Source organism: Dendrobates tinctorius, unplaced genomic scaffold, assembly GCF_039654945.1.
Source record: "Dendrobates tinctorius isolate UK_male_01 unplaced genomic scaffold, ASM3965494v1 ptg000206l, whole genome shotgun sequence".
NCBI classification, from domain to species: domain Eukaryota; kingdom Metazoa; phylum Chordata; class Amphibia; order Anura; family Dendrobatidae; genus Dendrobates; species Dendrobates tinctorius.
The window spans coordinates 4012797-4028333 of NW_027361873.1; the positions used below are offsets into that span (position 1 = coordinate 4012797).

At 43.0% G+C, this 15537-nt stretch overlaps 1 protein-coding gene across 5 annotated transcripts in view; it reads left to right on the top strand.

Moving 5' to 3' along the window:
- Window positions 1–42: 42 nt before the first annotated feature.
- TPCN1 (two pore segment channel 1) overlaps window positions 43–15537 on the top strand; it is a 153284-nt gene continuing 137789 nt past the window's right edge. For 2 of the 5 annotated variants that reach the window (XM_073554120.1, XM_073554123.1), the window contains exons 1-3: window positions 115–217; window positions 1859–2067; window positions 6471–6574. In XM_073554120.1, the coding sequence (XP_073410221.1) occupies window positions 1962–2067; window positions 6471–6574 (210 nt within the window). In that variant the 5' untranslated portion in view covers window positions 115–217; window positions 1859–1961. Of the gene's footprint in view, window positions 269–1858; window positions 2068–4078; window positions 4148–6470; window positions 6575–15537 lie in introns of those variants that run through there. The other 3 variants (XM_073554121.1, XM_073554122.1, XM_073554124.1) reach the window with 3 other exon arrangements.

Sequence of the window (15537 nt, forward strand, 5' to 3'; positions counted from 1 at the left end):
CCCAGCTTTCTTCAGAAACAGCATATGGCGGGGGACTCGTAAAACACAGGCAGGGCTGCCTAGGAATGCTGCGCATGCGTAGTTGGGATAGACGTAACAGCATCTTCCGAGGCGCATGTGCGGAAGACTCCGGTAAGGTGTCTAAAGTGATGCTGCTTTAATTGATCCCTGATTGCGGATGCGGGGAGCAGAGGGCTGCGCGTCACATGATGCTAAGGTCAGCTTGAGTAGTGCACGGAGGATATATGTGGCCTGGGATATACAGCAGGTAATGGCAGAGGTGGCAATGGCTTTCTGTGCCGAGTCTCTTCCACATAAAAGGATGGATAAGAGCATGAAGTGAGTGGGTGATGCCCATGGAGAACTGGACCTTGCATCCATGGGTAGCATGGCATAGAGGAGAAGCTGAGCAGTAGGGTTCTGGGAAACTTTATTCACTGACAGCCCTGGTGTTTGTATACATGTAGGAGTCCAGTGGGCGGTCCTACCAGTGACCGCCATCTCTGCATGCAGCCCGATAAGGGACTGTCAGTCACTGACTAGCCCCTCCCACTGGACTCCTATGTGTACAAACACCAGGGATTGAAATAAATAAAATGCAAATTATGGAAAAAGTTCTCACAATCATCAGATCAGCTCCTGCCTGCACATCACGCGCCATTATCAGCATGACAGGCCCCCTGTAACTCCAACCAGGTGTCCACCATGAAGTGTTCACATCAATAGTAGACCAGCGCTGTCATGTCCAAGGGTCCGGGAGATAACGAGGAAGTGGGTCGTGGACGGAGAAGGGTTAATCCTAGCGTGGAGAGTTGCCATGATGGATAGTGGAAGAACACCACCGGATAAAGGGCACAACACCCTGCTGTCAGTTTAGGCCTGTTTCACATTTCAGTTATTCGACGTCAGTCCAAATCCGCCAGGTTTCGAAAAAAACGGATCCGTCAGCGTTGTGACACAAACGGATGCCACCGGATCCGTTTTTGGACGGATCCGCTTTAGCAGGTAGTGACCGAAATTTGAAGGAAAACGAGTCGAGAGAGAGAGAGAGAATTTTTTTCTTTGCACGGCTTTCTGGAACGCTACTCAGGGGTTAAAAGCCCTGCTCCAGCGAATCTGCTGGGCATGCGCAATATAAATTAGCGGGCCGTCGCTCGGAAAATACGTTGCAGAGTCCGTCTCATCCGCCCGGGAGACGCTAAAATTTTGACGGATCCGTCAAAAAACGGGTGGGACGGACGACCGTCAGTCAAGATCCGCCGCTAATGTAAGTCTATGGGGGAAAAAAACGGATCCGCCCCTTTTTTGGTGGATCCGTTTTTTCGAAAATTGGCGGATTTTGACTGACGTCAAAAAACGGAAGCGTGAAACAGGCCTTAGTCACCGCTTTCTAGCAGGGACAGCGTTCCAAGATGAAAGGGATGGGAGGTGACTGCTCCTCTGCAGAACAGTCAGCATGCTGGTCTTCGTGGGGCGCTGGCATGGAGAGCGGTGATCACCCACAGCCTAAGGTTGTGTCAATTCGGTGAATTTCAGGAATGTCTCACGTCCTTTTAAATGAAGATATTCCACCTTGTGGGAAGCATGAGGGAGGCTGAGGTTGGGAGGGTGTGGCCTCTTCGTGGGGGAATAAGGTGAGGTTATTCAGTATGTAGCAGAGTTGGTGACGGACCACCCATATAATGATGGGACATTGACACAATGAGCAGATCGGACTCCTACTTATTTTGTGAAGCTTTTGCCATCTGACTAGTGTACTGTGTCTCCCATAAACCTCCGATCAGTCCGATCTATACGTGTTCCAGTGGGATCGGCGCAGACATGGCTATTGATAATGTGTTTGTCTTGTCTCATGCAGGGCTCTTGTGATTGGTGCTGTGTCTGAAGTCATCGAGGCCTGCTCCTCTAGGCCCTTACCATAATGTGAGAGCTGCTCCAAGTCTGGGCATTCCTGGGTCATCATGTCGGCTACCCAGGAGGACGACGAACCGCTCTTATTCACTTTAGAAGAAAATGGAGGGTGTGCTAGTCCTCCCCTGGTGGACGATAGCGGTGATGTGGCATTAGGTGAGAGCCGCTTTATTTCCTAGCCTACCGGGATTCGTTTCATGCAGCCGGAGTTATGGGCAGCGTGGACCCCAGTAGGGTCCTGCCTGACAGTGGGATATTCTGCTTACAAATGAGTAATGTATAGGGCGAAGAATCTGGGCACGGGTAGAGGCGTCAGCTGGGCAGTGTCTCCCTGCCTGCCTCGGCTTTAGTATGGGAAGAGACCTGTCAGTCAAGCCCACGCCATGCGGAGAGAGCCCGCCCAGTAGATGGTTTTCCATCGCCATTTTCATTTTAACATTTTTTTTCTGTGAAATGTCATTACCTAAAGCCAGTACAGCCTCCATTGCACACTAGGTAGGCGCTGTAGAGTTCTGGACTTCTCCTTTGTGCGAGGGATCTTCTTATTCACATAGATGGAGGGATAGCCTTCGAGGCACCAAAAAAGCTGTGGTAAAAGAATTTGGTGACCATATTTATTATCCTTCCTAGGCTGAGGAAATGTTACCAGTCATCTGGAACAGGTGCGCTGTGTCTTCTAGAAACTTTCACAAGGCGAGCACAATTCTACCGGCGTCCGAGCTGATAACTCCCAGTCCCTCTGTGCAGTGCACGTCGGACGCCCGTGATTCTGGGACACGGCGCAGCGCTTGTATACTGTATTATTACTGAGGATAATGTTGGAAGGTGCCAGGTTTTTCATGGCCTTTTTGTTTTGTGGGAAGATGAAAACACTACAGCTAGATGGTGTCGCATTATAGGCTTTAGTGTCGAGGAAAATACAGTACATATTTTTGGTTTGTGCCCTTTTTTTAACAGATGTTTTACACTTGAAAAAGTGATGTAAGGGGTAAAGTTTCTCCCTGTGGAGAGAGACAAGCCAAGACAATTTTGGAAACATAATTTTTTTTTTTGTTATTCTGTGAATAACAGAGATCACATGACAGAGGACAGTAAAAACCGACCCGAATCATATTCTCTGGGGTCTCCGCTACCAGCCATGGCTGAGACCCCAGAGATTTTCTGTCGCTGGGGGGTGGTATACACTTATATCTCAGCACTGTTAAAAAGCAGCGCTGAGGAATAAGTACCCTAACTGCCACCGTTAAAAGGTGTATTGGCGGTAGTTAAAGGGAACCTGTCAGCAGGATTGTGCACAGTAACCTACAGACAATGTCAGGTCAGCGCCGTTATACTGAATAAAATGATGCCTTAGCTGATGAAATCTGTCTTGTTGTTGTTTCTTAATCTTTATCTTCAGTTTTGTGTTAATGAGATTCTCGTGCCCTAAGGCAGGGCTGGGGTATGTGGTGGTCTAGATATTCATAATGCAGACTGCTGACAGGTCACTGATACGAAAAGCTACTGAGATAGCCAAGAGCTGCTACTGCGCGGACGGCGCCATCTTGGAGGATGATTTTTTTTCTTCAGTAAAGTGCCAATAGCGGCTACTGCGCAGGCGCCATTTTCAAATTGAGTTTTTTTTCTTTCCTCTAGCTGAATAACCTGAATAAAACGTTTTATTGGTACATAAAACATGTTATTTTGCTGCAGGCACCTGCCTGCAGAAGGGTTTCTTTTTTTTTTTAATTTTTTTTAACGTAAGTGCAGATATTCATTATGCAAACTAGGGGGCAGGTCAGTGAGGGAGCAGTGACCTGTCAGCAGTCTTCAGTATGAATACCTAAGCAGAGCACCACATGCCCCGCCTTAAGACACGAGAATCTCATTAACATAAAACTGAAAATAAAGATTAAAGAAACAGCCACAAGACGGATTTCAGCAACCAAGGTATCATTTTATTCAGTACAACGGCGCTGACCTGACACTGTCTGTAGGTTACTGTGCACAATCCTGCTGACAGGTTCCCTTTAAGGGATTAGATATGCAAATTGCCTCTTCAGAAAGGAAGAGGACTAGAACTCTAGCACCACCTATTGGAAGCAGTGATCCTAAAAGTCAATATCAACCCATTAACGAGCCTTGCCATATGACTAAGGACTCATACTTGGATGCGAGCTGCAGCTGAATGCTCCGATCCGAGTGCCGGCGGCAGTGCCGAGTATTGACTTGTGAGACTCGTCTGAGATTCTCGCGTGTGAGTATGAGCCCTAAAGACAAGTTCAGTGATTGGTCAGTATTTTTCATCAGTATTTGTAAGCCAAAACCATGAGCGGGTGATAATACAGAAGTGGTCCCGTGTTTCTATTAGGGTGTTTGCACACGCTGCGGATTCTGCCCTGCGGATTCGCAGCAGTTTCTGCTGCATTGTACAGTACCTTTATACCCTATGGAAAAAAAAGCCGCAGTGCAGACGGTGCAGATTTTTCCGCCCGGATTTGCTGCGGTTTCTAAACCGCAGAAAGAATTGACATGTCAATTCTTTCTGCGGATTCTGCTGCGGTTTACCATCTCCTCCATTGTGGAGATGAAAAACCGCAGGGCAAAACTGCAGGTTAATCCGCAGGCAAAACCGTAGGTCTTTTGATCTACGGATTTACCTGCGGATTTTGCAAAATCCGCGCGGATCAATCCGCAGCGTGTGCACGTAGCCTTATACTTTTCCTCTGATTGTCCCACTCCTGATGTTGGCTTACAAATACACATGTAATATACTGACCAAATACTGAACGTGGCCTTAGGCTAAAAGCCAAACCTTTTGTTTTATCCTAAGTCATATGGCAAGGCTTGTTAAAGGGTCACTTGTGACTTTTAGGAAGAATTGCTGCTTCCAATAGGTGGCACTAGAGTTCAAGTCCTCTCAGAAGAGGCAATTTGCACACTTGATAAAGTCAAGAGTGGCCGTTTTGTCCTGCTGCTGCAGCCACGGAGTATTCCACTTCTATTTTTTTTTTGTGCATGGAGGAAGAGAGGAGAATTAATCCGCCATACTGGTTCTAGAGATATGAGCCTTTTTATGTTTTGCTAATTTTTATGGCCTTTACAAGGGGCAATGCTCACAAGATTTTCTATATTCTGTAATTACCCACTGAGCAAAGCATCCTGTATAAAAAAAAGTCTGTAGCTTTGGATCCCAAAGGTGGCTTTTAAAAAACAAACAAACAAGCTGAATACTTAGGAAAGAGCAGAAATAAAAAAGAGAAAAAACTGTCCACTTTTGAACTAGTGACGGACTTTATTCATGTTTATCTCTAGAAGTGAAAAAGGAAGAACAAAAAGCAGGTGCAAAGTGTTACCAAATAAAAAACAGCACAAAGAATTAGATAAAAAAAGCTTTAAATTAATTATTTATTTATTTTTTTTATTACAAGTGTTCGAAAAAAAACAAAAAAGTATGAAGAGACCCTGTTGGCACTTGTCCAAGCAAGATTGTTTTTGTTGCTTTCTGCAATTTGCATTTTTGCGTATGTAGCCATCTGGTTGTTTCTTCATATCTTATTGAAGCCAGATGCCGTTCTTTTCAGGGATAAGTGGGAAGTTGTCTCAGCTATGTCGACTACACCCTTATGCAGCAAAGCTTTTATACTATCATAGCCCAGAAATGTACTATTGGATGGGACAGCATAAGTTTATGGCTCCAGTCCCTTAGCGACAGAAATAAATGTGTAGGGAATGTTTTCTTTGTTTGTTTTTTATATTATTATTATAATATCCAAAATAGAATAATGAAGTCTACAACAAGGAAAAAAAGACCCAAATATATATGTATCGGTGTTTTGTTTTATTGAGTTGTAGCCTGACTAATCTATCGTGTAGTCCAGCAGTTTTTAAAGGCTGGGTGATCCCTTTAAAGGGAACCTGTGACCATGAAGTTGCCATCCAATCTGCAGGCAGCATGTTTTGGAGCAGGGATGAGCCAAGCAGACTAATATCTAGTTTTTTTTTGAGGAAATATTTGGTGTAACTTGTGTTTTATTAATTGAATCCTCTGCTCTTTCTAGGATTTTTGGCGCAGCGGCCGGACCTATCAGTGATTGGCAGCCATCTTTGTATGCACACTTGGATAGGACTGCCCACTGGTCCGAAAATCCCCGGTAGAGCGAGGATTAAATGATAAAATAGCAGGTTACACCAAATCTTTTCTTACAATACTATATACCATTAAATTGGCATAACAGGCCACCACTCCTCTTCCTGTCACTACTGGTTTTTACTTACTGGTCCTTTTTGACAAACTGGAAATGACTGCTCAGCCAATCAGAGGATGGGGAGGGGCACTGTTGTAACCAGTGATTGGCTGAGCAGTTTTTTTATGCCACTTTGTTGTTCTTATGTCATTCTGTTCCTTTACAAAAATTCTATCATCTGGACAGCTCCTTTATCTCCACTTGAGGAGGGTGGATTTATTTTTAGTCTGCTCTGTTAATATGTAACACCCTGTTAGTGATCGTTTGTAAGCTGCATGACTAGTTTCCGCTTATTAAATGCATAGAATCTTTTAACCTCCTTTTCTGCCACAGATAAGTATGAAAGTCACCCGGAGGGCATGGAGCAAATTCATGTGCCCGAGGATGAAGATCTCCACTGGGAGACGCGCTTTCAGGAAGCTGCCATCTACCTCCAGGTAAGAAATCCATACGGCAGATAATGTACCAAGTACTATAAATGTAGTGACATGTAAGGACTTAATAGCAGAAAAGTCGTGGTTATATTACAGAATACTAAAATAATACGGTATAGAAGTAAATGTCTTACACTGAGGGCATCCCAATGGGAAAAGTATCATATTTTTTTACTATAAAATGCACTTTTTAACAAGATAAACTCTTGCTAAAAAGTATGTGTGTCTTGTGCGGAGGCAGCTTCCTGTGATGGAGTAAAACGCTGACACTGCGTCCTTCACAATCACAGGGAAAACTGCTCTCCCTCCTCATGCCCTACACTGATTTAACTGATCGGTGCAGGGCAGGAGAGCAAGCTGCTGGGACCTGAACGGAGGCTGCACGATTAGTCACATGCCGGAAGGAACTGAAAAATGTCTGTGTATGTTGAAGAACTGTATGTATGTGTGTATATATATATATATATACATATACAGTGTGTGTGTGGTGCATGTGTATATATATTTTCCTTTTTTCCATATATATATATATATATATATATATATATATATATATATATATATATATATACGGTACAGACCAAAAGTTTGGACACACCTTCTCATTCAAAGATTTTTTTTTTATTTTCATGACTATGAAAATTGTAGATTCACTCTGAAGGCATCAAAACAATGAATTAACACATGTGGAATTGTATAATTAACAAAAAAGTGTGAAACAACTGAAAATATGTCTTATATTCTAGGTTCTTCAAAATAGCAACCTTTTGCTTTGATTACTGCTTTGCACACTCTTGAGATTCTCTTGATGAGCTTCAAGAGGTAGTCACCGGAAATGGTCTTCCAACAGTCTTGAAGGAGTTCCCAGAGATGCTTAGCACTTGTTGGCCCTTTTGCCTTCACTCTGCGGTCCAGCTCACCCCAAACCATCTAGATTCGGTTTCGGTCTGGTGACTGTGGAGGCCAGGTCATCTGGCGTAGCACCCTATCACTCTCCTTCTTGGTCAAATAGCCCTTATACAGCCTGGAGGTGTGTTTGGGGTCATTGTCATGTTGAAAAATAAATGATGGTCCAACTAAACGCCAACCGGATGGAATAGCATGCCACTGCAAGATGCAGTAGTAGCCATGCTGGTTCAGTATGCCTTCAATTGTGAATAAATGCCCAACAGTGTCACCAGCAAAGCACCCCCACACCATCACACCTCCTCCTCCATGCTTCACGGTGGTAACCAGGCATGTAGAGTCCATCCGTTCACCTTTTCTGCGTCGCACAAAGACACGGTGGCTGGAACCAAAGATCTAAAATTTGGACTCATCAGACCAAAGCACAGATTTCCACTGGTCTAATGTCCATTCCTTGTGTTCTTTAGCCCAAACAAGTCTCTTCTGCTTGTTGCCTGCAGTGGTTTCCTAGCAGCTATTTTACCATGAAGGCCTGCTGCACAAAGTCTCCCCTTAACAGTTGTTGTAGAGATGTGTCTGCTGCTAGAACTCTGTGTGGCATTGACCTGGTCTCTAATCTGAGCTGCTGTTAACCTGCGATTTCTGAGGCTGGTGACTCGGATGAACTTATCCTCCACAGCAGAGGTGACTCTTGGGCTTCCTTTCCTGGGGCGGTCCTCATGTGAGCCAGTTTCTTTGTAGCGCTTGATGGTTTTTGTCACTGCACTTGGGGACACTTTCAAAGTTTTCCCAATTTTTCGGACTGACTGACCTTCATTTCTTAAAGTAATGATGGCCACTCGTTTTTCTTTACTTAGCTGCTTTTTTCTTGCCATAATACAAATTCTAACAGTCTATTCAGTAGGACTATCAGCTGTGTATCGACCAGACTTCTACACAACACAACTGATGGTCCAAACCCCATTTAGAAGGCAAGAAATCCCACTTATTAAACCTGAGAGGGCACACCTGTGAAGTGAAAACCATTTCCGGTGACTACCTCTTGAAGCTTATCAAGAGAATGCCAAGAGTGTGCAAAGCAGTAATCAAAGCAAAAGGTGGCTACTTTGAAGAACCTAGAATATAAGACATATTTTCAGTTGTTTCACACTTTTTTGTTAATTATATAATTCCACATGTGTTAATTCATAGCTTTGATGCCTTCAGAGTTAATATACAATTTTTGTAGTCATGAAAATAAAGAAAACTCTTTGAATGAGAAGGTGTGTCCAAACTTTTGGTCTGTGCTATATATATATATACAGTTGTGGCCAAAAGTATTGACACCCCTGCAATTCTGTCAGATAATACTCAGTTTCTTCCTGAAAATGATTGCAAACACAAATTCTTTGGTATTATTATCTTCATTTAATTTGTCATAAATGAAAAAACACAAAAGAGAATGAAGCAAAAAGCAAAACATTGATCATTTCACACAAAACTCCAAAAATGGGACAGACAAAAGTATTGGCACCCTCAGCCTAATACTTGGTTGCACAACCTTTAGCCAAAATAACTGCGACCAACCGCTTCCGGTAACCATCAATAAGTTTCTTACAATGCTCTACTGGAATTTTAGACCATTCTTCTTTGGCAAACTGCTCCAGGTCCCTGATATTTGAAGGGTGCCTTCTCCAAACTGCCATTTTTAGATCGCTCCACAGGTGTTCTATGGGATTCAGGTCTGGACTCATTGCTGGCCACCTTAGAAGTCTCCAGTGCTTTCTCTCAAACCATTTTCTAGTGCTTTTTGAAGTGTGCTTTGGGTCATTGTCCTGCTGGAAGACGCATGACCTCTGAGGGAGACCCAGCTTTCTCACACTGGGCCCTACATTATGCTTCAAAATTTGTTGGTAGTCTTCAGACTTCATAATGCCATGCACACGGTCAAGCAGTCCAGTGACAGAGGCAGCAAAGCAACCCCAAAACATCAGGGAACCTCCTCCATGTTTGACTGTAGGGACCGTGTTATTTTCTTTGAATGCCTCTTTTTTTTTCTCCTGTAAACTCTATGTTGATGCCTTTGCCCAAAAAGCTCTACTTTTGTCTCATCTAACCAGAGAACATTCTTCCAAAAAGTTTTAGGCTTTTTCAGGTAAGTTTTGGCAAACTCCAGCCTGGCTTTTTTATGCCTCGGGGTAAGAAGTGGGGTCTTCCTGGGTCTCCTACCATACAGTCCCTTTTCATTCAGACGCCGACGGATAGTACAGGTTGACACTGTTGTCCCATCGGACTGCAGGGCAGCTTGAACTTGTTTGGATGTTAGTCGAGGTTCTTTATCCAACATCCACACAATCTTGCGTTGAAATCTCTTGTCAATTTTTGTTTTCCGTCCACATCTAGGGAGGTTAGCCACAGTGCCATGGGCTTTAAACTTCTTGATGACACTGCGCACGGTAGACACAGGAACATTCAGGTCTTTGGAGATGGACTTGTAGCCTTGAGATTGCTCATGCTTCCTCACAATTTGGTTTCTCAAGTCCTCAGACAGTTCTTTGGTCTTCTTTCTTTTTTCCATACTCAATGTGGTACACACAAGGACACAGGACAGAGGTTGAGTCAACTTTAATCCATGTCAACTGGCTGCAAGTGTGATTTAGTTATTGCCAACACCTATTAGGTGCCACAGGAATGTTACAGGTGCTGTTAATTACACAAATTAGAGAAGCATCACATGATTTTTCGAACAGTGTCAATACTTTTGTCCACCCTCTTTTTTATGTTTGGTGTGGAATTATATCCAATTTGGCTTTAGGACAATTCTTTGTGTTTTTTCATTTATGACAAATTAAATGAAGATAATAATACCAAAGAATTTGTGTTTGCAATCATTTTTAGGAAGAAACTGAATATTATCTGACAGAATTGCAGGGGTGTCAATACTCTCAGCCACAACTGTGTGTGTGTATATATATATATATATATATATATATATATATATATATGTATGTATGTATAATATAGTATATAGTAGCAAAGTTGTGTGTGTCTACACGTGCATATGTAACTGAGCCGTGTGTATCTATATGCGCATATTTAGAAGAACTGTGTGTATATGATCATATGTAGCAAATCTGTGTTTGTCTAATGCACACGGCACAGAAGCACTAACAATAGATTCATTGTTTCCCTATTCCAACCTAGTGCATTAAAATTAGCGATAATGACTCCTACCCTCTACACCACCAGGGAAGTTTAAATTGCTAGGAACAATGTTTTTCTTATTTTCTACTGTGTAAACCTGGGGTACATCTTATGGTAAGGTCCTCTTTTACTCCGAAAAATACAGTAGATTTCAAGACCAATGCTGTTTACTTACACTCCGGCAATTTTTTGCTGACTGGTTTTCAATATTTTTCTATGTAGTTTGTTTCCTCCCAGCTCATTTGTATCCATACTTTCCCCACTTCGTATAGACATCTGTATAATGTGACATAAGTCTTACATCCTGTCCTGTCTTGGGCTGAGATCTGAATCTGAGCATGCGCCGCCCCCAGCAGCTATTTTCCCGGAGGTCACTGCAATGGAGCTGCGGTGGCCTCTGGGCTTTGGCAAAATGCAAGCAGAGTCCCCCACGCAGCACAGAGCGCTGCCGCCCCAGCACAGGCCGTGATCAGGTCTCAATTGGCTACAGAGAGAGCCTCAGTACCTGATACAGTCGAGGATCTGAGTGGAACTCCATCCAGGGATGCCAAACCCTGAAGAAAGAATCCCACATGTCGGTTCTAGTTGCTTCTATTCTTTCATCTAATATATAATTGCCAATCAACTCTGTCATGGGTATTCCGATATGGCGGCTGGGATTCAATGAGCTGCGCGGGATTCAAATTCCCTGCCCCGCCGGCTGATCCAATGAGCGTTGCCGCGCGGGATTTGAATTGTCTTGGCGGAGGATTCAAATCCCGTGCGGCACCGCTCATTGGCTCAGTTGGCGGGGTAGGGGATTACATAGTTACCTGACCGGGAGGAGCGTTGCCGCGGCACTTCTCTTCTCACCGGAGACCGGGGCAGGAGTGCGGTGTCGGAATCGCGCATGCGCATAGCGCTATCCGGCGCTATTTTACTGAAGACACATTGCAGTGTGTCTTCATATTAAATGGGGAACACAAATGTTTAAGTATATGAATACCTTTCAGCTTCCACCAAGAAAAATTTGTGACTCAAGGCCTGGCGGGTTTTGTAATATAGCTGTCAGGAGAGAAGGGCTTGATTGTAAATTATATTTAAACTGGACTTTCCTCTAATGAAGCAACGAGTTGGCTGTAAAAGGAGCCACATTCATTAACCCCCGTGAAAGACGATCTGTGGTCCACATTAGACCTGATAAAGAGAATGGTTTAGAGAGAAATGATCTCGGACTATTGGGATATGAACACGTACTTATTAATTGGGCAATCTGTGCCGACTTGTAATAAAGTGTAAAATTAGGGAGGGATAGAACCCTTCTTTTCTATGACGAAACATAAGTTTTTGCGAAATTCTGGGTTGTTTTCCTAGGCAAAGAAACTTAGACATCATAGAATGTAAATGAGTAAATGTTTTGGCTGATACCATAATTGGGAGGGACCTAAATAGATATAAGAAGCGAGGCAGTGATACCATTTTTAATGTTGATACCCAGATATGTTAGATAATGTTCTTTGTGTATAAACCCAAAATGGGATGCTATATTAGTTTGCTCTGTCTTAGGAAAGTTTACAAATAATGCTTCGGACTTATCAATATTAATCTTTAACCCTGAGATCTTTTCAAGTTCGTGAAAAAGGGAAAACAAGTGAGGGAGTGTAGTGTGGGGACTTATTAATGTTAGCAGGAGATCATCCGCAAAGAGGCTGACTTTATATTGGTCTTCCATATTCTCAGGGCCCAGGATATTCTGATTGCTTTCTGCAATGGGTTCCATTGCAAGTGCAAAAAGAGCCGGCGATAGAGGACAGCCCTGCCTGGTACCCCTCTGAATGTTAATTGGAGTAGGATGTTTTGACGGGAGTTTTAAATAATCAATAGGTCTATCATATAACAATTGGAGGCACTTTATAAGTTTAGGGGAGAATCCGAATTCCGATAGAACCGTAAAAAGATATGTCCAGGACACCGAATCGAAAGCCTTCTCAATATCTAATGCAAGCAGTAGATGTCGCTTTCGTTGTAGGTTTTATGAATAATATTTAACGCTCTCCTAATATTATCTGGGGCCTGTCGCATTGGTATAAAACCAACCTGATCCCGATGGATGAGGTTAGGGAGGATTTTATTGATCCTGTTAGTCACGATGGATGTAAAGATTTTTAAGTCAATGATTAAGAGGCATATAGGTCTATAATTTTTTGTGAGATGATCTTTCTAAGGTTTAGGGATTACGGTTACATTGCTGTAAGACAATCCGGTCCCAGGGTCTTTCCTTTTTTAGTTTTTTGATTGTTGAAGCCACTTCCTCCTCAGAGATGTCTAAATGGAGTTGTTTTGCCGCGGACTCAGTCAATTTAGGTAGATGTAGTTTGTGAGGGAATGACTCCAGTAGTGTGTGTGGGGGGGGGTGATTGTGAAGCTGAATACAAACTCTGGTAGTATTCATTAAAAGTGTTATAAATAACATTAGGGTGGGCTGAGATCTGACCCTTAGGGTCTTTTATAGAGGATATTATAGTAAGTGACTCTGTCATTCTAAGCTTACGAGCTAGCATCTTATTAGGCTTATTGGCATGTTTATAAAACGTGGCTTTAGTCCAAGTTAGGGCCCTCTCCGTTTTGGTAGTAAGAATGGCATCTAATTGTAATATTGTATCTTGGATTTGTTTAGATAAGTATAGGGATGAAGAGAGTTGATCGGCCAATTCTAACTTCTGCAGTTTGTTTTCCAATCTGGTCTGTAACTCAGACCTTTCTTTTTTTTCCTGTTGGCTGCTAACTTAATGAGAGAACTGGTAATATATTTTTTGTGTGCAAGCCAAATTGCTCCATGTGAGGATTCCTTCGCTTTGTTAGTTTCAAAGAAATTTGTTAAATCTTCTTTTATAGCGGTTACATTAACTGGGTCAGCAAGGACAGACTCGTTTAGCCTCCATCTATAGATCCTAGACGTAGTTACATTAAATTTAAAAACTGACATAACCGCATCGTGGTCCGACCAGGAGGAGTGTTGTGAGTTCATTTTCCCCTTCACCGTTGATGTCTGATGAACTCCCTCTGCAGGTGAAGAGAGGTAGTGAAATTGATTGGGTTGGGAAGAACCTGTCATCTGAACAGGTGGAGCCTGATTGGACACCTGGAATCACTGAGTGGATATAAGGCAGCTGACGCCCTACAGGGGTGCTGGTGATCCTTTCTGCTCTGAGCTCTTGCAAACCAGTTCAGTACCTGTCTTCTGAAAGCTAAGTATTTGCTCTCTTATTTTTCCATGAGATATTGTCTGTTTACTTAGTGTTTGTGTTCTGCCTGCCCTTGTTGGTACAGGCTGAACTCCATTTTTGTCTTTGGTCAAGTTGATCTTTTGCTCAGTCTTCAGAATATACCTGAGTGCTGATATAGTGTTTTTGAAGTCTAGTGACTTCAGGGCCTTTTTTCTATCAGACGTGTTGGACATTATTTTGGCAGTATTTTTGCGGATTGCAGCCAGCATCTTTTCTGTCCTTACCTATTTAGTTAGTTGGGCCCCATCGTTTGCTCAACCTGTCTTTCTGTCTGTGTTTGTGTTTTCATCTGCTTTTCACCGACAATATATGTTGGGGGCTGTCTATTGCTTTGGGGTCTGCTCTGGTGCAGTTTAGATTTCCCCTTTCTTTCTTTAGGCTTATTTAGTTCTCCGGCTGTGAACGAGGGGTCTAGGGCACCGTAGGAACCCCCCACGGCTACTGTTAGTTGTGTGAATAGGATCAGGGGTCTGCAATCCGATAGCTACCAACCTCTCCGGTTTTCTGGACTTAGCTTGTATTTTTGTTTTTTCCTCCTTCGGTGACTCATTCATAACAGAGGAGGGTATGTGGCGCGTATAAAGAGCCGTTGGGAGTCAGGTAGCTGTGGTCAAATGAAGGTCGATTCTAGAATACGTTTTGTGTGCTGGAGAGTAGTAAGTATAACCCCTTGAAGTCCCATTATGTTCCCTCCAAAGATCTGCTAAGTGATTCTCCTTCATGAGACTAAGGATTTTCTTCCTCTCTATTTTAGCAATATCAGAGCGTTTTGCAGCGCTACTATCTAGGGAAGGATTAATAGTAAAATTAAAATCGCCACACCATATCAGATGATTAAATGAGAACGTATTGAGTTTGGCTAGGATTAATTTGAAGACCGAGAATTGGGCCGAGGCCGGGAGATAACTATTGAAAATACAGATATTTTGTCCCTATAACGTTTCTGGAATAATACAAAATCTACCCTCATGATCTGTGTAGGTGTTTACCGGCTGTAAGGGAAAGCTATTTTAAGGAAGACCGCTACACCTCTTGTCTTATGATCCCAGGCCGACACAAAAACACGAATAGGCAGAGTCAAAGCATTTTGGGCATTAAGAGCTGGAGAAATGAGTCTCCTTGAGACAAATAATATCCGGGCTGTGCTTTTGGTTATCCAGGAAGGCCTTTTTGTGTTTTAAAGGGGAATTGAAGCCCCTTACATTATGTGATAGGACCCTACACATGTTTGGCTAGGTTTTGGGATGCCAAAAAATTAGATTTCCCGACCACTCGCCCCGTATGAATGGGAGCAGGAATTCGAATCAGTAACCCTGTAGAGATCTCGGAACCAAAAAGAACAGCAAATATAAGCAATCCTATGTGGAGACAAAAGGAAAAAACAGGAGGGAAGGGAGACAGACACCAATCAAACAGTAAACAGGTCCAATTCGCATAGTGATCTGGTGTCCCTTAATATCAAATGTAAACTAAAAATCACCAAATTTGGGCAACATGTAATATCCCCACAGGCAAAGCCCCTGCTTATGTTAAAATTCTGTAACAGTCAGGACCATCTCATGCAACCAAGGCAGTCTCAATTGCATTAAGCAAACACTTTTGTAAAATAGA